Consider the following 23,486-nt stretch of genomic DNA (forward strand, 5'->3'; position numbering starts at 1 on the left):
AGTTGTCACAATAGTGATTCGAAATTCCCTGGATTGAAAAAAATGGTGTTTTGGATTTGTTAAATGAAACTAATTTTAATGGAAGAACAATCTATTTTCCTTCAGAACATGTTGAAGTTTTTAAATGGCTCACTTATGGATGCATTAGCAATGCCGAGGTGGGCGAAAAATAGTTCACTACCTGTGGTTCAAATAGATCAAGTATTTCAATAATACGTGCAGCTGGTAATTCTGCAAAGGCAATTTTAGTGGGGTCTGTGCGGCTCGCGCGTGTACGTGAGCACGCACGCTCTCACGTTACGCAATTCGTGTGCGAGCTCCAGTCACAGCTGAGGGAAGGAAAATAAAAGCTCACCGTGAGGGGAGAGAGAGTTAGTGTCTTTGGGAGTTCCGGACCAAATTGTGGAGTGGCAGGGCTGTTATGGACTAAGGGGGAAGAATCACGAGGAATGTAAGGCCAAAGGACGCTTCCAGGCTATGTGACAGGGGCAGGAGAAAAGAGCCGTTGCCTGCTCGGATCGAGTATGTGCGAGAGATTGGGAGCTAGCGCTCTGACTGACTGACCGACCGACCGGCTGGGGAGGGAAGGGAAGGTGCCAGGCAAGGCAAGGCAAGAGGGCGAGGCTCGTCTCCTGCACGCGTAAAGAGCCACCGAGTTGGGACACCGCGTCACTTGCACCGAGAAGTCAGGTTTTACAAAGGAGGGACCGGGCACCTGACAGAAAAGGTGGGAAGGTTGAGGAGGAAGGAGCAGCTCCCGGGAGGAGAACCGCCCCATCGGTTAACTCACTAAGGGTGGCATCAGTGAGCGTCCCGCTCTGGGTCGCCTTGTACCTTCAGACTGAGTCTGACGCTGAGACGGCTCGAGCGCAGGGCGTTCGTTATTCGGAACGTTCGTTCCATAGAGAGCGCGCGGCTTGTCCCCGCCCCCCCCCGGCCCGACTCGACTGTCGCTCGCTGGCTGCACATCGCCGCCGCCGCGGTGCAAACTCCGTCTGGCTTCGGTAACACTTTTTTTATTTTGTGTGTTGCTTTTGTTTGTAATTCCCCCCCCTCCCTCCCTCCCTCCAAAAAGAAAAGAAAACGACAGCCCGCCCTTGCCGCGGTAGATGTTTAACACCGAGAAAGCGGCTCCGGGCGGCGCTGCTGCTGCTGGTGGTGGTGGTGGAGGTGGAGGAGGAGGGAGAAAGAACTCGGTTTCTCCGGGGGAGCGGGGATCGTTGGCGGTGAAAACAAACACCCAGGAGAGGACGAAGAGCAACTGCAGCAGCCCGACTTCAGCAGCAGCAACACCCGCGGAGTCAGTGCGGATAGTCCGAGAGGAGCAACACCATCACCATCCGGAAGCTGGCAAGGTTGTGGAGGGTTTGCTCAGCAAATACACCAATCTGATCCAGGGCTGGCAGAACAGGTACGGAACTAGGGAGTATGTATATGTACAACGACCTTGTTTGGGAAGTATGTTAGGAGCAGACCACTTATCGTTGACCGTGGTAAGCACACCACAATCCATCGCAAATCTTTCACCTGTATCTCTAGATGTAGTAAGCGAAAAGATCTAAATTTTGTTTTTATTGGTTTGGCAATGGTCTTTTGTTACGTTCCTACTGTGCAGCCTCTTTGTTGAAATATGAACTAGAATAGATTGATCCCGATTAAGAACCAATGGGATAAATAACTGAATCCGTGCTTCAAATAGGAATGCTGAAATATTATACTAAGCCACTGAAACCCAATTTTTTAAATAGCCGTTTAGATGTACTCCAGCGGGTTCCCTGGGCTGATTAAAGCTATTTACCTGGATAGTACAATATAATGAGAAGTGAAGTTTGTAGCTAAAATCTATTAGCTTGCACTCATTGACCTACTTAAACGTTGATTTTGAGTACGAAAATAAAAGCGGCAGTGAATTACATATGTATGGTACATTTTATTAATTTAGGAGATTGTTCTAAAGTGCTGATCTGAAATATCAAGTCAGTTTAATATTTAACATAAATATGCTTTAATTGGTAATCTTCTATCCCTAGTTTCTTTATGACCTTTCTGTGGTGATCTCTGCACATTCAGGCACACGTTTATTATCTGTTTCATACAATGTTTCAACAATACACATGGTACTATAACTTCATTTAAGTTCACTTTCACAATTGCAAGTAGGTAGCTTAAAGCAGTTCCAGGCTTTTGTGTGTTGATCATAAACAGTTTGAACTTTGCTTATATTTAGGATGTTGTCCTAGTTGCGCCAGACAACTTTACACTGGCTAACAGTGCTTTATTGGTATTTCAGTTTTTCATTAATGAAAGAGAATCTAAGATTACTCTTGAAGTCTGTTTCTCTTAAACAATCAGCATCAATTATTTTTAGAATAAATAATATTGTAGATGAGAATTTTACAAACTGCATTCCAGTTCCGGGGGTGGGGAGGGGGAGAAACATTTTTTACTCAATTGTATGAGCACTGACTAAATTACAGGGATTTACATCTCATAAGTGCCACAATAATGGCGACTGAAGGCTAAAGATGTTCCTGCACTATACCTATAGAGATCGAGTGTGCAGCTGAGTGAGTGAACTGTCACCTCTACTGTGCTTTGTGAATTACATGAATTACAATGGTGGACACTGTCAGGAGTCCTTTTTGATGTTCGATTCATCTCTTACATTTTCTACTTTGCTGAGCAGCAGCTAGTAATGTGCTTTGTAAAAGCATGAATGATGTTTTTAAAATAAATGTCAATACCAGTAAGTCATGCTGCCTGTCGCACTGTACTTTCACATACATTGATGTATTGTAACTGACATTGTGCATGTGTTTCAGTTGCTTCTTGTACATTGAAAGTTTCTAAAACTTCTGATTATCTTAACATCATTTGATGGCAAAGTAAGCATAATTTCTAAAAATATTTTTTTCAGACTATTTCTAAGTAACAATTGGGAAATTAGGGCTTAAATTTGTGGAAATCTCTAGCATTGAAGCATTTGCAGACCAATCAGGTTACTGTCTAGCAGAACTGGAAAAACATTTACTTGTCTGGAAACCTTTTATTCCCTACCAAGGAACCAAAATCTCCACAGATTTTTTTAAGGTAGAGCATTATATAGGGCTGTTTTTCAAAAATCTTTCAAATTTTGAAATAAAAGTTTCGTTCCTGATGAAAACATGTTAGAAGCAGGGATAATACTTGGATAACTTTACACAAGTTCCAGAGTGTAAGTTAATGTAAGTTTGTTTTTAAAAGTAACAGTGAATATAATTGGGCCACTCTGTGATGTTTAATATTTTCCATTTACTAAAAGATGTTTCAGCGAACTGTTGATTTGCATGTAACTCACTGGGAACTAGGGGATTAGCCTGAATGTTTTAAGTTATTTGTTTTATTGTTTTGCTCTTTACCTGTAAAGAATTGCCTCTATTTAGTGTCTGATCTGTGATTGGATGCTATAATCAACAATCCTATTGGCCTGCTGTTAGAAAATTCAGCACCGATGAAAATCTGTTCGCTTGCCAAATGGGTTTTTCTTAGATAGCTAGAAAATTCTAGTTATTATGAAGCTTCTTAATAATTTAGGTCAGATAGCTAATATTAGCATTCGGTATGGAGATGGCTTCGTTTTATTTTTCCAGCGAGCTTTTTAAAAAAACACCTCGTACATTTTTTCCTAAATTAGACTTCTACTGTTCAGGCCATTTCCCTTTTCCTACCAAGTTAGCACTTTGAATTCTTGCTTGGGTGAATCCTACAAAAAAAATCCCTTAATTGTTCAGATTGAAAGTGAATGCTGAAGGTGCATCATTTCAAAATTTGATTGGTTCTGCATGCTTGCATCCACAAAGGGTTACAAGTTAGCCATCAGAAATGGGAACCACTTAAGGGACCCTATGGATTTTTAATTCTGTTTCTGACTGAGTTGACAATTCGATAACTTTAGTACTGCTCATGGCATGGATTAATAAATGATTACTCACTTTGACTAAGTGAGTTAACGCCAATCAGCAACCGAGTTTTAACACTCTCCCTTGAAATGAGCAAATCAGAAAACCCAATCAAGAAATTACAATTTGGATATTCAAGCAGTTCTAACTTTAGATGGTGAGCATTTGTATCCCATCATAGATTGATGCCCCAGCAATTTATATGTCCTGAAAATAAATTCTGCATTATGTTTCCCTGACCCTAAAGGCGATCTGACAAACCTTAAGTGGTGATGGGTAGATATTCTTTAGACATGTAGTTTGTCTCCAGATCCAGCAGCATAAAATCTCCATGTTCTGTTGAATTTCTGATCATCTCTTTATTTTAATTTAACATATAAATCTGATTTGGAATGAAATTAAATTTTATTTAACAACCTTCATATTCCAGTTTGGTCCATACATCTGATTCTCTAAGAGGGGAAACTTCTGGAGACTCATTTTATGGTGGTTAATTTGGTGCTTTTTTGTCCTCTAGTGTTATGCATGGTCCAAGTTAGGTTGATCAGATGCATGTTATCAGTACATTTCAAGATCATTCATCCTTTCTCCAAAAAGGTTTTGTTCTGAGTCGCTATTTGTAATACAGCAAAGTTATAGAATTGTTGTTACTTTTCTTTTAGACTTTGGCTAACAAATTAGTTTATTTGAAGGAAGAGTGCCTGAAGCAGTCTTCTCCTGTGACCTTGTCAGTGATGTATATTAAATTAAAATAACATGTTTGAACTTGATAATCAAGTACCCTTGAGATGCCTCTTTATAGTTGATTTAGCTTTGTTGATAACAGCTCGAGATTGACTGGAAACTCAGTGACCTATTACGTTCAGATATCTTTGAATTTTTTTTAAAAATTCAACTACCTGACCTAAAGCTGTCATGAATCCAAGTAAATTGACAACTGGATAGCAGTCATCTGCTAATTAGTTTCTTCAGGATTTCCCGCAGACTTTTGTGCTACATAGACTATTGGTACTAAACAGTTAAGAGCAGAAGTTTTAGTTAAGAATCATATCCAGTACTGCATGTGGAGTAGACTGCGTTTATTAGAAGATTTTTAAAAAGTAGTTGATTCAGCGCCATCCCACTTAGCTTCTTAAACAGCCAGATAAACTAAAACTATTGCTTTTGCTTTCATTATATATCCAGTGAGCAGTTCAGCAATTGCCCAGGTAGACTGATATTATAAAGCTTAATGCTGCATTAATTCAAATGAATGCTTATTTTGTTTCTTGTCCGATATACTAGTCCCTAACTGTACAGACAGGTGACTGTTCCCAAGACTCTGCCAATACTGTTCTAAAGCCAGCTGCTAAGAGGTGTGCTCCATTTTTCATTCCACTGGGGAAATACCTAAGACTTGGTGCTTCAACTCAGCAGCTGCCTTTCTTTGCACAACTGAAATTGTGAGCCTGTCACTTGATAAATTATGGATGAAAATCCATCTTCTGATACAATATAGCAGAGTGCCTACATGTGGAAAGGATTGTTTAATTTGCATGTCATTGATTCAACCTTGGCATGTTGCAATAACAGAACAGTGCCTGTTCATATCCTGTACCACAGATGATTGGTCACATTGTTACAACAGTAAATTCAGAAAATCTTATGATTTATTTTAAAAAGCAGAAGGGATTGTTGGCACAATTTAATTATTTCATTAAGAACAGTTCAGTTAATTGCTGCAAGTTTTATATTTTTTAAAAAGCACCCTGCATTGCTATGGAAGTTAGGAGAAGCTGAGTGGAGACATTCTTCTAACTCAATTTACATGGTGGGCTTGATCCTACATCCTAGTGCTTGCATGGGCTGTGTTCAGCAAAAGTTAGAAATTGCTATTAATTCTGCTGCCTTTTAGGTGTGAATTGGTGTACACTGAACCAATTTTTTGGGTGTGCAGTCTGTACATTACCACATGGGTTGGTGGCTGCCACCATATTGGATTTCACTGTTTTCAGGCATACTGGCTGCTACCTGAAATCCATGTTGGATTGAATTTAATATGCAAAGATTGTTCCTATGTCTGTTTTAGGGACCTTTCTGCAAAAACTAGATGGGCCATGTGCCATGCATATGCCATGCAAGCCCTAACTAGGTTTAAGGACCACCAGAGGCTGCTAAAGAAATGTTACTTCCTTCTGTGGGGCATGGAGAAACATGAGTGTTTCTACTGACTCCACAGTACTACCACTTGCTGCTACTGACAACATTTGGTCCTCCTACAACTTCTCCGTGTTACAGAACTTGTGATGATGAGTGCAGTGAGGATCCTCAGTCTCTGTTGCTTTGTACCCCATTTGACCTCCAGTGGAAACTAGCTTTGGTTGTTTACCCACATTTAAAATTTCACTCACCCCTTTACACTCTCTTGACATTGATCTCACTTGTCACATTGCTGCTACTCACGACTCTGCAGGAGATGTGAGGCCCCACACCCACCCTTTTCTTCTTGGGGTTGGTATGGTGAGTGGGGGCAGGGTACAGAAATAGTCAAAAGGAAATTGAATAAGAACCTGAACATGGTGTTTTTTTTGGGGGGGAAAAAGCAGTGTTACAAGGAAAGGGGTGGGGGAGTGTGACTAGCTGAATTGCTCTTGCAGAGAGCTGACATGGACCTGATGGGTTGAATGGCTTCCCCTGCTATAACCTGTCTATGATTTTTAGTTCCCAGTTTCCTCTCCTTCCACAATTCCGTAGTATGCCTCTCTTCCTCTGGGCCCACAATCCTGATTAGTATTTCTTTCGACTCCTGCCTTCCCTGAAGCTCCCATTTCCCAATCTCCAGTCCCTTGAGTCATCTTCCAAGCCTATTATACTACGACATTTCTCTCCTGAATGCCCTTGTGAACCTCCTGCCTTGTACACTGTTCTTCTACACCTCATAATCCTTTTATCTCTCCCCATAAGTTCCAGTCATTCCTTTTAATGTGTACCTGGAGGGATGCTGTGAGAAGTAATACCCAGAGAGATTGTATTGTCATGGGGCACTATAAATGTATGTTTGAGCCACCTGCTCAAAAGGGAGAAAAAAATGGTTATCCCTGTCCCACCTTGTACACATCATAATGGCAGGTTTAGAGTAGCATTACTGTATGTTATGTGTAATCTCAGGGAACTAAATAACAGGAAATTTATAATTTTAACAAAAGTTGATCCTGTTTTTTTTCACTAACGAGGTGATTTTGAGCAAGTTCTTACTCCCTTCACCTGCCACCTTTCTGTAACTTTGCCCCGCTTTACTCTCTATCTGTCCTGACAACACTCCAGCTGAGAGGATAATTCAAAGTCAAAAAAATTGGCTTGAAGTACTGCACACATTTTGCCTGTTAACAATAGTAATGCACATTAATTAGATTAATAGAAATAAAAGGCTGCACTGTATCGGCAGTTTGGATCAATATGACCCAGTTTGGGAACTGAGCAGGTTATGATTTGAACTTGTATCCATTTGTGCCACTGAAGTTTGGCACGTAAGAACAAGGAAGGAAAAGTGATAAATAGAAGCTGCTGAGTCTCCCACAGTACAGATAGAATACCTGGAATTAAAACTTTTGCATGGATGGTCCTTAGCTGCTCCTGGTTGGAACCCTAATGAAATAGAAAGAAATTAAGATCATATGGAGTAGGCCATTTGGCCCTTTGAGCCTGGTCTGCTATCCAATAAGATCATGGCTGATCTGGTTGTGGTCTCAATGCCACTTTCCTATCTGCCCTCACATAATCCTTCACTCCCTTGCCTATCAAAAATCTAATTATGCCTTGAGTAAAATCAATGACTCAGCCCCCACTGCTTTCTGGGGAAGACCAATTCCACATGCTAATGGCCCTCTGAGAGAAAATTCTCCTCATCTGTCTTAAAAGGGAGACCTCTTATTCTTAACTTGTCTCCTAGTTCTAGTCTCTCCCACAAGTGGAAGTGCCCTCCTGGTATCCACCATATTGAGTCACCTAAGGATCTTTTATGTTTCGATAAGATCATCTTTCATTCTTCTAAACTCCAATGAGTATAGACCCAACCTCTTCATAAGATAAGCCCCTCATCCTAGGAATTGAGTTGTGAACCTTCTCAAAAACAAATGTAATATCTTTTTTTCAAATAAGGAGACCAAACTACACAGTACTCCAGATGTGGTTTCACCAATGCCCTGTACAACTGCAATAAAACTTCTCCACTATTTTTCCATTTGCCTCCTTAATCACTGTACCTACATAGAAACTTTTTGCGATTCATGTACCAGGAACCATTTACTGTTTTTTACATTCCCAATGATGGCATCTGCTAATTTTATTAATCAGACATGCAGTTAGCTACATCTGAATTCTCAACAAGCCTCAAGTGGCAACTGGCTAACATTTATGATGATGAAAGCTCAACATGTTCGATTTATTGACCTAATTAATGCACATGAAATTTTTTAAATTATTGTGTATAAGCTTTTCAGTTGGCATTCACTTGAATTAAATGCCTTGATTTCTAACCAAACTTTAGTATGCTGTTCTGAATAAACACTCATCAATGTCATGATCTCTCCATATATTTAGGTGTCAGGGGTACTATTCTCATCTGAGTTGGGTGGTTGGTTCAAGCACCACCCCAGAACGTGAACACTTAATTTAGACTGAGACCTCATGCAAGGACCACTATCTTTCACGTGGATGTGGGGAAAATCCTATGGTGCTATTCAGACAATCCTCTCCATTATTTATCTCTCAACCATCATCACATTTCTTGTAATGGTTTGTGGCTCCAGGATGGTGTGTTGCCTCCCTGGTGCCAGGGTCTGGGATGTCACTGAACGGCTGCAGGGCATCCTGAAGGGGGAGGGTGATAAGGCAGAGGTCATGGTACATGTTAGTACCAATAACAGGTAGAAAGAGGGATGAGGTTTTGCATCAAGAATTCAGGGAGTTAAGCTGTAGACTAAAAGGCAGGACCTCTCAGGTTGTAATCTCTGAATTACTCCCAGTGCCAAATGCTAGCGAGCTCAGAAATAGGAGAATAGCACAGATGAATACGTGGCTTAAGAGTTGGTACAGGAGGGAGGGTTTTAGATTCCTGGATCACTGGGACAGTTTCTGGGGAAGGTGGGACCTGTACAAGCAGGACGGTCTACATCTAAACCAGAGCGGGACTAATATCCTTGTTTGCTAGTGCTATTGGGAGGAGTTTAAACTAATTCGGCAGGGGGAGGGACACAGAATGTTAGCAGAATAGGGATACATCAGAATATGTAAAACAATCAAGTCAGAGGGAGTACAGCTGCATTAGGTTTCAAGCGAGTAAGGCAAGGGTGGATGGCCTCTACTTTAATGCCAGGAGTATTACAGGTAAAACGGATGAGTTAAGCATGAGGATTGACACATGGAATTGTGATATAGTAGCCATCATTGAGACGTGGTTGATGGAAGGGCAGAATTGGCAGCTCAACATTCCGGGATATAGAATCTTCATACGAGATAGGGGAGGGGGTAAAAGAGGAGGAGGCATTGCATTATTAGTTAAGGAGTTGGTTACTGCAGTAAGGAGAGATGATGTCTTGGAGGGGGCATCGAATGAAGCTTTGTGGGTAGAGCTTAGGAATAAAAAAGGGGCAGCCACATTGTTAGGTGTTTAGTATAGACCCCCAGATAGTCGGCGGGAAATTGAGGAGCAAATATGCGCGCAGTTTGCGGAAGTGTGTAAAAACAATAATAGAGTAATTATATTAGGTGATTTCAACTTTCCCAACATTAATTGGGATAGACATAGTGCTAAGGGCTTGGATGAAATGGATTTCTTGAAATGTGTACAGGAGAACTTTTTAGGTCAATATGTAGAGGTTCCAACAAGGGACGGTGCAGTGCTGGACCTAATTCTGGGGAATGAAGCCAGACAAGTGGCTGAGGTGGTGGTGGGGAGCATTTTAGTGATAGCAACCACAGCATGGTACAGTTTAAGCTTCATATGGACAAAGAAATAGACAAGTTGCAAAAACGTGTTTTGGATTGGGGGAGAGCGGACTTTAGTAAAATAAGACTGTGAGGTTCTTAAGCAAATTGATACAGGGAGTGACAAGGTATTGGAGGTGTTGGCAGGCTTAAAAGTGGAGAAATCTCCAGGTACGGATGATTTGTGTCCCAGACTGCTGAGGGAGGCAAAGGAGGAGATCGCAGGGGCTCTGACCCAAATTTTTAATTCCTCTCTGGCCACAGGGGAGGTGCCAGAGGACTGGAGAACAGTTAATGTGGTTCTATTTAAGAAGGGTTGTATAGATAATCCAGGGAACTACAGGCCAGTGAGTCTCATGTCAGTGGTAGGGAAACTATTGGAGAAAATTCTGAAGGAGAGAATCTATCTCTTGGAGAGGGAAGGTTTGATCAGGGATAGTCAGCATGGCTTTGTCAGAGGGAGGTCATGCCTAACAAATTTGATTGAATTTTTTGAGGAGGTGACCCGTTGTGTAGATGAGGGTAGTGCAGTTGATGTAGTTTATATGGATTTAAGCAAAGCCTTTGACAAGGTCCCACATGGGAGACTTATAAAGAAGACAAATGCACATGGGATACAGGATAATTTGATAAGGTGGATTGAACATTGGCTTAGTTGTAGGAGACAGAGGGTGATGACAGAAGGATGCTTTAGTGACTGGAAACCAGTGTCCCGTGGTGTACCACAGGGATCTGTGCTGGGTCCCCTATTCGTCATTTATATAAGCGACATAGATGACTAAGTGGGGGGTAGGATTAGTAAGTTTGCTGATGACACAAAGCTTGGCCAGGTGGTTAACAGTGAGGATAAGTGTCTTGGGCTACAGGAAGATATAGACAGGATGGTCAAATGGATAGAGAAGTGGCAGATGGAATTTAACCCTGAAAAGTGTAAGGTGATACACTTTGGAAGGAGTAATTTGACAAGGAAGCATTCAATGAACGGCATGACACCAAGAAGTTCTGAGGAACAAAGGGTCCTTGGCGTGTGTGTCCATTGATCTCTGAAAGCAGAGGGGCATGTTAATGGGGTGGTGAAAAAGGCATATGGGACACTTGCCTTTATGAATCAAGGCATAGATTATAAAAGTAGGGATCATTTTGGAGTTGTATAGAACCTTGGTGAGGCCACAGCTGGAGTACTGTGTGCAGTTCTGGCCGCCACATTATAGGAAGGATGTGATTGCACTGGACGAGTGCAGAGGAGATTCACCAGGATGTTGCCTGGGATGAAACATTTAAGTTATGAAGAGAGGCTGGATAGACTTGGGTTGTTTTCTTTGGAGTAGAGAAGACTGAGGGGCTACCAGATTGAGGGGCATGGACAGGGTGGATAGGGAGCAGTTGTTCCCTTTAGTTGAAGAGTCAGTGATGAGGGGACACAAGTTCAAGGTGAGGGGCAGGAGGTTTAGGGGGGGGATGTGAGGAAAAACTTTTTTACCCAGAGGTGGTGATGGTCTGGAATGCGCTGTCTGGGAGGATGGTGGAGGTGGGTTGCCTCACGTCCTTTAAAAAGTACCTGGATGAGCTCTTGGCATGTTATAACATTCAAGGCAATGGGCCAAATGCTGGTAAATGGGTTTAGGTAAGTCAGGTGTTTCTCACGTGCCAGTGGAGGCTCAGTGGGCTGAAGGGCCTCTTCTGCACTGTGAGATTCTGTGACCTTGCTGTAAGCATATTGGCTGCTGGTTTTTTCTCTACCGAACTGCAGCGACCACATTCCCAAATTACATCATAGACTGAAGTAATTTGGGTAACTCTGTGGTCATTAAAGGTGTTATAAATGTAAGTAGCTCCATGTATTTAATCTTTTTATAGTATTGAATACTGAAGAGTTTTCCTTTGTGTATCTAATGCTGGCTTTGAGGGAAGAGTAGTTGGGGAGGCAGACCTGTGGGAGATACATGGAGCGAGGAAGAGAATAAACACAGCCCGGGATGTGCGGCCTACATCACTCACCTTCGGGAAGAGCAGTCAAAAGTGGACCTGTCAGCTGCTTGGAACTGGCCCACGCTGAGTTCGAAAGGAAAATGAAACAACAAATTGTAACATCACAGGAAAGAAGCAATTTGATTCGTGAGTATCTAGTAAGTGTTTAAGGTTTATTCTATTCCTAAGGTTTAAAATAAAGTAGGAAGTGTACTTTTGGTAAGGTTTATTAAGTAGGGCCAAGTAATATAAAGTTAATATAAGTAAATTGAAGCCATGGCAGGACAGCTTGGTTGTGAGGAATGCATGTCCTATAATATGTGGGAAGTTGTGGATGCTCCCAATGTCCTAGACAATCACAAATGCAGGAAGTGTCACTAGCTGCAGAACCTTGAGCTCTGGGTTTCAGAGCTTGAGTGGTGGCTGGAGTCACTGTAGTGCATTTATGAGGCTGAGAGCTACATGGATAGCACATTCAAAGAGGTGGCCGCACTGCAGTTTAGGAGCCTGGAGATAGAAAGGGAATGGGAGACCACCAGGCAGTCCAAGAAAACTAGGCAGGTAATGCGGGAGTCCCCTGGGATCATACTCAAATCGTTTTTCTGTTTTGGAAGCTGGTGAGGGCGTTGGTTCCTCGAGTGCAGTCAGAGCCAAGTTTGTGGCACCATGAGTGGCTCAGCTGTACTGGAGGGGATGAAGAAGAAAGGAAGAGCTGTAGTGATGGGGGATTTGTTAGTTTGGGGAACAGACTGGTGTTTCTGTGGCTGTAGACATGACTCCAGGATGGTATGTTGCCTCCCTGGTGCCAGGGTCAAGGATGTCACGGAGCAACTGCAGGATGTTATTATTGGGGAGGATGATCAGCCAGAGGTTGTGGTCCATGTTGGTACCAATGACTTGGGTAGGAACGGAGATGAGGTCCTGAAAGCAGACTTTTCAGGGTGTTAAGCTAGATTGGAAGGGGGATAGGATCCTGAGGGCACAGTCAGAGCAGGTAATGGGAGATGAAGAATTAGTGAGTGACTCTGAAAGATAGAAGAAGCACAGGTTAAAAAGTGTACAGCACAGGAATTTAGCAGTGTTAAAAGGTATCTATGTAAATACAAGGAGTATAGCAAATGAAACTGATGAGCTGAGAGTACAGACAGACACATGGCAGCACAATATTATTGCTATAATGGAAACTTGGCTTGAGGGGCAAAAATGGCAACTCAACATCCCCTGGATGTAGAATTTTCAGACAGGATAGGGAGGGGGTTAAAAAAAGTGGGGGTGTAGCATTATTGGTTAAAGAAGCAATTACAGCTGTGAGGAGAGATGATAGACTAATTGAGGCATCAAATGATGCCATAGAGGTTGAGTTTAGAAATAAAAAAGAGGCAGCCACACTGCTAGGAGTGTACCAAAGGCTCCTAAATAGTGGAAGAGTTAGAAGAGCAATTATCTAGTCAGATTTGAGTGCAAAAACAATAGGGCAGCAATAGCTGGGGACTTCGACTACTCTAATTAATTGGGATACGAACAGTGTGAAGGGCAGTGGCCGCAAAATTCTTGAACTGCATTCAGGGGAACTTTTTTAGCCAGCATATAACAAGCCCAGTGAAAGGGGATGCGGTTCTAGAAATGAAGCTGGGCAAGTGGATGAAGTAGCAGTGGGGGACCATTTTGGAGATAGTGACCATAACACAGTTAGATTTAGCATCATTATGGAAAAGGACAAAGATAAGCCAGGAGTAAAAGCTCTAAATTGGGGGAATACAAATTTTATGAAGCTCAGAGGTGAGCTGGTGGGAGTGGACTGGATGCAGTTATTAGAAGGGAAAACTATGTGAAATCAATGGGAGGCATTCAAAAATGAGGTTCTAGAGGCACAGTGTAGATATGTCCCCCACAAAAAAAGGGTGGTACTGCCAAATCTAGAGCCTCCTGGTTATCCAGAATCATATGGCCAAGATAAAGCAGAAAAAGAAAGCTTATGACAGTCACAAAAGGCTTATACTCTAGGCTTTCTACAGTGTTGAAAGTACAGGGAATTTAGGAAATTAGGAAAGCAAAGATTTTCTGAAAAAATGTTGGTAGGTAAAATCAAAGAAAACCCTAAGCTGTTTGACCAGTATATTAAGAGCAGGAGGATAACTAAGGAAAGGATAGGGCCTATCAGAGATATACATGGTAACTTGTGCATTGATGCTGAAGTTGTGGGCAGAGTTCTCGATGAATACTTTTGTCTCCATCTTCACTAAGGAGAGGGATGATGCAGACATTCTAATTAGAGGAGTGTGAAAAATTAGATATAATAAGCATAGTGAGTGAGGAAGCACTAGAATGACTGACATCCTTGAAGGTGAACAAATCACCCAGGCCAGTTAGATTGTATCCCAGGCTGTTAAAGGAAGCCAGGGAGGAAATAGCAGATGCTTTGAGGATCATTTTCCAATCCTCACTAGATACAGGTGAGGCACCAGAGGATTGGAGATCTGAAAATGTTCTACCATTATTTTAAAAAGTGTGCAAAGGATAGGCCAGAAAATTATAGACCGGCCAGTCTGACTTCAGTGGTGGACAAATTATTGGAATCAATTCTGAGCCAGGATAAACTATCACTTGGAAGGGCATGGGTTAATCGGGGACAGTCAGCATGGTTTTGATAGGAGAAGATCATGTCTTGCTAACTTAAGAGAATTTTTTTGAGGAAGTAACCAGGAGGATTGAGGGTAGTGCAGTGGATGTTGTCTACATGGATTTTAGTAAGGCCCCACATGGCAAACTGGTCAGAAAAGTGGGATACAAGGTAAGTTGGCAAGTTGGATCCAAAATTGGCTCAGTGACAGGAAACAATGGGTAATGGTTGATGGATGTTTTTGCAAATGGAAAACAGTTTGCAGAGGTATTCCACAGGGCTTGGTGTTGGGGTCCTTGCTGTTTGTTGTATATATTAATGATTTGGACATAATTGTGGGAGGTGTGATTGGAAAATTTGCAAATGGCTCAAAAATTGACCCTGTAGTTGATAATGAAGATGATAGCTGTTGTCTCCATAATGATATCAATGGTTGAGTGGGCAGAAAAGTGGCAAATGGAATTCAATCTGGAAAAGTGTGAGGTAATGCTTTCGGTGCGGAAATGGGGTGGGAGCAAACAAAGCAAGGGAATACTCAATAAACGGGAGGATGTTGAGGGTTTGAGGAAATGAGACCTTGGGGTGCATGTGCACAGGTCCCTGAAGGTGGCAGGACAGGTGGATAAGGTGGTAAAGAAAGCATATGGAGTGTTTTTCTTTTATTGGATGAGTTATTGAATACAAAAGGAGGGATGTAATGATGGAACTGTATAAATGCTGGAATTTTGTGTACAGTTCTGATCGCCAGATTATAGGAAGGACATAATTGTTCTGGAGAGAGTGCAGAGAAGATTTACAAGAATGCTGCCAGGGCTTGAAAATTGCAGCTATGAGGAAAGATTCAGTAGGCTAGGATTGTTTTCCTTAGAACAGAGTAGGCTGAAGGATGACCTAATTGAGGTGTACAAAATTGAGGGGCCTAGAAAGGGTGGACAGTAAAGACTTGTTTTTCCTAGCTGAGGGGTCAGTTACCAGGGGGCATAGATTTAAGGTGCTTGGTAAAAGGATTAGAGAACATTTTCACCAAGTGTGATGGGCATCTGGAATTCATTGCCTAAGTTGGTGGTTGAGGCTGAATCGCTCAACTCATTTAAAAAAAAAGGTACTTGGATCTGCATCTGAAGTGCTATAACCTGTAAGGCTATGGACCAGGTGCTGGAAAGTAAGATTAAAATGACCAGCTAGTTTCTTTCTCATCTTTTTCTGGCTGGCAGAGACATGGGCTGAATGGCCTCTGCACTATAATTTTTCTGTGGTTTCTAAATTTGAGCAAAGGATTAGTGTGTTAATTTGCATGGGATCCACTTTGCAAAAAAGATTGAAAGCCATTTACTCTCATGAAGCTTGACTTGTTTTCCTGTGTTTACTGCAGTCAATATGAAGTATTGGCATCTTATATTCACATTTGAATGAAAGACTTCAGTTCCAAATGTCATTTTGTGTTTGAATGTTAGTTTTCATAAAATGAAACTGGAACTGCGAAGACGTGGAACCTGATTGGCTCAGTCAAAACCTAATTGGTAATCTAAATTGCACAGTTTACATTAATGTTAAATCTGTCCTTGTAGTCAACCATGATATAATCCAGTGCTTCCCAAACTTTTTCTCACTGTGACACCTTTTCTTAAGTGCTCAAATTGGTGCTACGCCAGAGTGAGTGGGGGGAATTGAGTTGTGGAGAGGGAAGGGAGAGTTGTTGAGCAGGAGGAGGGATGGCGGGGGAGAGAATTGTTGAGCGAAGCTAATGTTTTGACCACTTTGTTTTGAAGATTCTGGGGCCTTGGAGGTAATAATCATGGGTGAGCATGTAATGGAGCTTTGGGGACAGTTCTGTTCTGCCAGAATCCCTGCTCGTTAGCCAATGCTGCCTTGGAGCTCATGATCCGAAATGATTGCTTTAGAATCCCTGATATAATCACTTGATAACAGAAGCAGAGTGATGAAATATATTTTAAAATTGATCACAAGCTTAATTACAGCCTGACTATTTGACCAGCAGTCACAACTTGCATTTATATAACACCTTAAGCACAAATATTGCAGGGTGCTTCAGAGGTGTAAGGAAAACTGTCTGAGCCAAATCTGAAATGACCAATAGCTTGGATGTTAAGGAAGGCCAGGAAATCCCAGAATATGGGGCAAAGGAAGTATGGCTGCCAATGGTGGGTTAGGAGGTGGTAGTTGGTGAACATGAGGCCAGAACTGGAGGAACACTTTTTTTAGGGGGGCGGGCACAGCAGAGAGAGAGAGAGAGAGAAAGAAAGAGGTGTATATAAATCAGAACGCGAGATACCATGGAGGAATTTAAACTTGAGGGCAACCCTTTTAAAATTGGGTCGCAATAAGCCAATGTGGATCAGTGAGGGCAGCAGTAAGTGGGAATTCATGTGGGACAAGATATGTGCAGCAGAAATTTGGATAAGTAGAAGTTCATGGAGGATTAAAAGATAAAGTTGGAAAAGCATTGCAATGAATAATTGAGAATTGAGGTGGCAAATTGGAGCAGGGCTTCAGGAACACCAGCTGAGATAGGATGAAGGTGGGTGATGTAAAAATGGAAGTGGACTGCCTTTATGATGGAAGAAATATGGGATGGGAAGCCCTTGATTGGAGACATTAATACAAGTTGTATAATAAAGAGACTTGCATTTGTAGTAGCACTTCACAATTGTTGGATGTCTCAAAAGTGCTTTTGAAGTGCCACCACCGTAATAACTGGTAGCCAATTTGTGCACAGCAAACTCCTACAAACAGCAATCCAATAATGATCAGATGCAATGTTGATTCAGGGATAAATATTGATCAGGACAGCAGGGATAACATCCTTGCTCTTTTGTGAAATAGCACCATGTGATCATTTATGCCAACCTGGTTTGTGGGGTGGTGGTGCAGATGTCACCTTTTGACAGTGCAGAACTCCCTCAGTATTGGGTTGGAATGTCAGCCTTGAATTTTGTGCTCAAGCCCTGGTGTGGGACTTGAACCCAGAGCCTTGAGACTCTATCAAGTGTGCTACCTCCTTAACCACAACTGAACTGGGGTTAAATCTTCGAGACCACAAATTGATGGACCTTTCAAAAGGGAAAATAAGGTTAGGGATGGATCAGTAGTAAGTGATGAATAGGGTGTTTTTTATGTCAGCCTGCAAGTTATTAGACTTCAATGAAATCAGTTTTGCAACATTCAAAGGTGGAATTTGAATTCTCAAACTCTGGGTTTACATTTGGTAATCTTGTTTTCAAAAAAATTTAAAGGGGAGCTTTCCCTATTCCCTACTTATCTAAGTGATCATGATTGCATTTGTCTTGGGAAATCAAGATAATGACATTTCTGTGCCCCCATCATTTAAAGTTGAAGACAAATGCCAATGCAGAAAGCTGAAGTTTTGCCTCAACAGAACTAAAAGTGAAGTTAGCCATCATTGAGTTAGGATGTTGGGTAGCAGGTTGTATTTTTCTTTTGTGCAGTTTCCTGGATGGTCAGAAACTAAAACGTTTGCACCTAATTCACCAGAGTCACCTGTTTCATGGTATAGTATATGGAGGGTTTTCTGATCTGTGTGTGGAATGCTTTTTACTAAGGGTTATTTTACTGTGTTTTCGCAATGCCATTCGCAGCTTCAGTTCATATGCTAAAAATACCTGACACTTAGGTGCTCACTGAAGCTGGTATACCAGGCATCCAGTGACAGTCGCAACTGAGTTGGACTGGCCATGTAGCCAGAATGCCTGACATTTGCTCGCAGAGGCAGGTCTTCTGTGGGGAATTGGGGCTTGGATCTGGAGTGCACTGTCATTGTGCTTCCCCCAGGTGCCAGGGAGGCATTCTGAAGACATCATTTAAGAGTCTTGATATTGACTTCTGGTCCTGAGACGTTCACCCAGGATTACTGCACCTGACACAACCAAATAATAAACAATGGTGCGGCCTCCTTTTTTGAAGGCAGATACATAATGGAGGCAGTGGGGAGGATGTAGGAGTGGGCTGGGGCAGAGGAGGTCATGGGCCACCATCTCACCAAAACCCGATCGCCTGTGGTATCCTTCCTATTTGCAGCAGAACCTTTTGGGCACGTCAGCCTTAGGAGTCACCTATGTAACTACCAAGCATTGCAGATGATGAAAGTAGTCATTTTTTGCCTCTAAGGGTGTGTAAGATATGCTTAGTTAGAATAAATATATTGGCAGGTGACCCATTAGTTAAAATTTTTCCCCTTGTCCTTCAGTTCAAAATTGTTTTGCCCTGTAAGTTGCTGACACTGTGGGCTGAAAAGCACTTCAGAGAGAGCAGTGGGGCATTTGGGCTTGGAGAACAATGGTACTACAATTCTTCACCATTGAGCTTTAAGGATTGAGAAAGAAACAGGAACAATTTGGAAGAAGCATGAATTAATCAAATCAGCTGCAGAAAAGGAAGGAAAGATTGGATTGAGACAGAGCAAGGAAAAGTAAAAGGTGGGGGGTGGGGTTTAGAAATTAAGGTTAACTATCTAGATTTAGTTTAAATTCCCTATCTGTGCTGGAGAGGTTTATTAGCATTGTAGGAACATAAATATTCTTGTCAAAAAAGGTACTTGCACTGTTTGCCACTCCTAACTTTCTGCATTTGAGTTTAAGGGCCAGTTGCTAGGCAAATGCAGCCTCTTCATCAATCTCATGGAAATTGAGGGTAACTGCTATTTTTGCAAGGTGAACTTGTGACAAATCACGGTATCTCTTACTCGCCACACATGCCATTGTTTCGGCAACAAATTCTTGGTTGTTGCCCTTGAGCAAATGAGTGAGAGTATTCCTGTGAGAGATTTTTACATTGCATTGTTCTCTTTGATCGGGTTTGGAGTGGCAACTGGTTTCTATTATCCTGTTAAATTCTGCATCTGTTCCAGTTGTCCTGATCAGTCTGAAGTATCAATTTGCTCTCGCTCATACTTCTAATAGAAGACAGCAAGAGATAGCGTTAACTTCTATTTTCATATCCTTTGTTTACCTGACACTTGTTTCATTTATGAAGAGTTCAAAGTGCTTAATACAAAAAAAAATTGCTTTTGAAACGTGGTGATTGCTACTGAAGCAGATGTGTGGTAGTGGTCCTGTATTAGAAACTTCACATAAACAGCAATTACATTAATTTTCTCCAGATTAGGTTTTCTTTTGTGGGAATTAGTTGAAAGAGAGAGGTTGGTCAGCTTACTGAGAACACTATTCAAAGAGAATTTGGGTGTTATGGGATACTTGACATTCCCTCAATTCTGGACCTTCAGTTGAGATATGATTGGGATTTAATCTCCCATGTTGAGAATTGGTCAGACGTTTAATAGCCTATACCTTCTAACTCTCTTCATTTTTCACTTTACAGTTGCTCTGTCTCTTAATTGAGAAAACAGACTGTGACTCACTTTTAATCTTCAATTTTAATTGTTTTTGTATAAATCTCTATCTCTTTCCTGATGTTCCACCTCGTTGTTCCTTTTCTATTGTTTTGCTGTAATAGTTATCAAACTTAACTCCATCTCTGCAGAAGCAAAATGCTGTTGATGTGGAAATCTGAAATAAAAACAAAATATGCTGGAACTACTTAGCAGGTCAGGCACCATCTGTGGAGAGAAACAGCTCATGTTTCAAATCTATGACCTCTGATCAGAATCTCCTCTTTTTTTCTGCTCTTTTGACCTGAACAAAATCAAAGGTTTTATTTCTTAGAATTCTCAAAGTGTGTATCTCTGGACTTGATTCTTTCAATGCTGCTTTACTCCTGATCCACCTTTTTACTTTTATGACTGTTCATCCCATTCCTAAGAAAGGTGATCCTGCTTGCCCTTGCTTTCTAAAGTGAAAACACTGTCAACACTGAAGGATCACAAGGTACGAATTATCTTAAGTACAGGTCTGACTCAGACTCAAATGTGGTATTTGACAGTGTGCTTTTCAGCATAGGCATTGCCTGTGCAACTTTAGTTCTTCAAAATGTAGTAATTTGTTTGTCATTCGTTACCTTTTGGACACTTCCAAAAGTGCAGGATCACAAATATCTAAGTAAGTAGCTATCATATAGCTTCCACTGGGCCATCAGCTGCCACCTCTTGTAATTTCTCTACCCTTGATCCTCCATCTATTCACATTCTTGGCCCCCTACATCCTCTATCGTAAATTGAGTACATGCACATCCTTTTAAAATGTTCCTTTTCATGTAGGTGTTTGATTCTGTAAACTGTGTAAAGCTTGTGTATATGCAAAATTCAGCATAGCCTTGCAATCCTTAATAGGATGCAAGAAAGTTTTTAATCAAAACTTAGTCATTAACCTGAAAGGTTAATTCTGTTTTTCTCTCCATGATGCTGCCCGACCTTACTGCAAATAGAAATGAAAATTTTAATCATGTGGTTTCCTTCAGGCTCGGGTAATGCCAGGAGCCTGTGTTTTGCTTTTACTAGTATGATTTATTGCCACTTGTCTTCTAAAAATGTCCACCTTGAAGTTTTTGCTCTTCCTGGGATTTCCATTTCTCTTGTTCACCCTCATTGCTTTTTATTTCCCTTGTTTGATCAGACTTTCATAGTCACATCTCCTTCTTTAGTAACTTTTACTGGCTCCAACTCAATCCAAGTGAAATTCCTTCATGTTTCGGGTCCACTCACAGTTACAGAGATCTCCTAGTCATTCAACATTCCTTGAATCCAGTTCTGATGAAAGATTGTCGACCTGCAACGTTGAGCCAAATTTTCAAATGCTGCCCTTGTCCTTCATGATGGGAGGTTGTGGGCTTGGCAGGTGCTGCTAAAGAAGACTTGGTGAATTACTGCAGTGCATCTTATATGGTACACTCTGTAGCCATTATGCACTGGTTGTGGAAGAAGTGAATGTTTGAGGTGGTGCATTTGGTGCCACTCGAGTGGGCTGCTTTGTCCTGGATGGACTAGATGGACTGAATGGCATCTTGTGCCCCATGACTTTTTTTGTGTTGTTGGAGCTGGACACATCCAGGTAAGTAGCGTTTTCAATCTCATTCTTGACTTGTGTGCTGTAGATTGTGGAAAGGCTTTGGAGAAGCGGGGCAAATCGTTTGTTGTAGAAGTCAGTCTGTGACTTGCACTAATAGCCATGGTATTTATATTGCTGGCCCAGTTAAGTTTCTGATTAGTGGTAACGCCCAGGACATAGATGTTGGGGATTTGGCAATATCAATGCTATTGAATGTCAAGAGGAGGTGGAGGAGATTCTTTTGTTAGAGATGATCATTGCATGGTGCTTTTATGCTGCAAATGTTATTTGTCACATATCAGCCCAAAGGTGAATCTTGTCCCAGGTCTTCCTGCATGAAGGCACTGACTGCTTCAGTAGTTTTTTTTTTATTGGTTCATGGTATCTGGGCATCACTGGCAAGGCCAGAATTTATTGGCCATCTGTAAATGTCCTTGAAGGTGGTGGTGGTAAACCACCTTAAATCACTGCAGTTCATGTTGTAGGTACGCCCATCTGAGGAACTACAAATGGATCTGAACACTATATAGTTATCAGAAAACATTCCCCACCCCTGACTGTATAGTGAAGGGACATTTTACAACATAAGCAGCTGAGGACACTTGTCTGAAGAACTTCTACAATGATGTTCTTGGGCTGAGATGATTGGCCTCCAACACCCACTACCTTGTTCCTTTTGGGCTGGGCACGGCTCTTTCTCGTGGAGAAAGTGAATATTGAGAAACTGTTCTTTCTCAATATAACATCAAGAACTAGAGGACACCAATTCAAATTAATTGGCAAAGGGAGTAACTGATATAAGGAAATATTTTTTCACCGAGGGTGGTTGGAATCTGGAACAAACTTCCTGAAAGGATTGTGGAGGTAGGTTCGGTCAAGGTATTCAAAAAGGCATTGAATTGTTACCTGAAAAGAGAAAATGTGCAAGGTTACAGGGATAAGGCAGGGAAGTGGGACTAAGTGGAATGCTCTTTCAGAGAGCTAGTGCAGACTTGATGGGCCAAATGGCGGCCTCCTGCACTGTAAAAATAGTGATTTGCAGCCCCCCACAACCACAATGGCTGATCTGATTGTGTGGCTTTGACTCCACTTTCCTGCTGGGCCCCCATAACTCTTGACTCATTTGAAGATCAAAAATCTGTCTAACTCAGCCATCCTAGAAAAAAAACCCCTAGCTCAGTAAGTGTATTGTGGTAATTTAATGGCCCTCCTCTGAACTTCTTAGGGGTCCATCACCTCCCATGCTGGTGGACCAAAGCTGGAAGATCCAAGGCCTCCTACAAAGACAGTGGACCATTACAGCTTTGCATTAAATAATAGCTGTGCAGAGATGTATTTATTAATTCAGATTTTGCATGTTGTAAGGGTTTAAGTGTGTCTTACAAAGCGGTTCAGAGGCTTTTAAGGTTGAACAATAGTGTTTACTAGTAACACAACTGTATACATGTGTATATGTATCTATACCTTATAAAGTATAGCCCAGACTATGAGCGAGCTTTGTGCTTGTTTCTACCTGTGTCTCTGCATGCACTTAGACTGACCCAAGTTCCTTGTCATGTGACCCTTTACATCCCACTGGGCAGTACTGTTCTCCAATCCCACATTATCCTTGCTATGCCAAGCACCCTTGTACTATACCTCCAACCCTTACCCAAAATATTTACAGTATAATCTTTCTTTACATGCTGCCTCCAGTCTCTGACTTTTGTAAATTCAGATGGTCAGGAGGCTTGACAATTTTTCCAGGTAGGGTTTGGCTCCTATTTGGAGGTGTGGTAGGCTCGATTGATTTGGAGTTTGAATCGTAGTGTTCTGTGTTTCTGGCATTTGATAGTCCCATTTATTCAGTCTCTAAACTCCTTGGAGTTGAACTTTTCTTTATCAACCACCCAGCTGCTTTGTTTGGACATCATAAGCTTGTCCAGTTCCTTCCAGAGGGAGTGTTCACTCATTCATTGAGCTTGGGGGGGTGGGGTAGGGGAACAATTTAATCCATGGGGTCCACCATAATCTTGCTAG

At 41.7% G+C, this 23,486-nt stretch overlaps 1 protein-coding gene across 2 annotated transcripts in view; it reads left to right on the forward strand.

The window, feature by feature from the left end:
- Positions 1-344: 344 nt before the first annotated feature.
- The window catches only part of LOC121276445 (oxysterol-binding protein-related protein 10-like), a 246,346-nt gene continuing 223,204 nt past the window's right edge, over positions 345-23,486 (forward strand). The window contains exon 1 of one of the 2 annotated variants that reach the window (XM_041184858.1): positions 345-727. Coding sequence is in view for 1 of the 2 variants with exons in the window: in XM_041184857.1 (XP_041040791.1) it covers positions 1,110-1,411 (302 nt within the window). In the remaining variant the exon portion in view is untranslated. Of the gene's footprint in view, positions 728-1,076; positions 1,412-23,486 lie in introns of those variants that run through there. The other variant, XM_041184857.1, reaches the window with a different exon arrangement.

The sequence above is a fragment of the Carcharodon carcharias genome, chromosome 3 (genome assembly GCF_017639515.1).
Source record: "Carcharodon carcharias isolate sCarCar2 chromosome 3, sCarCar2.pri, whole genome shotgun sequence".
Lineage (NCBI taxonomy): Eukaryota > Metazoa > Chordata > Chondrichthyes > Lamniformes > Lamnidae > Carcharodon > Carcharodon carcharias.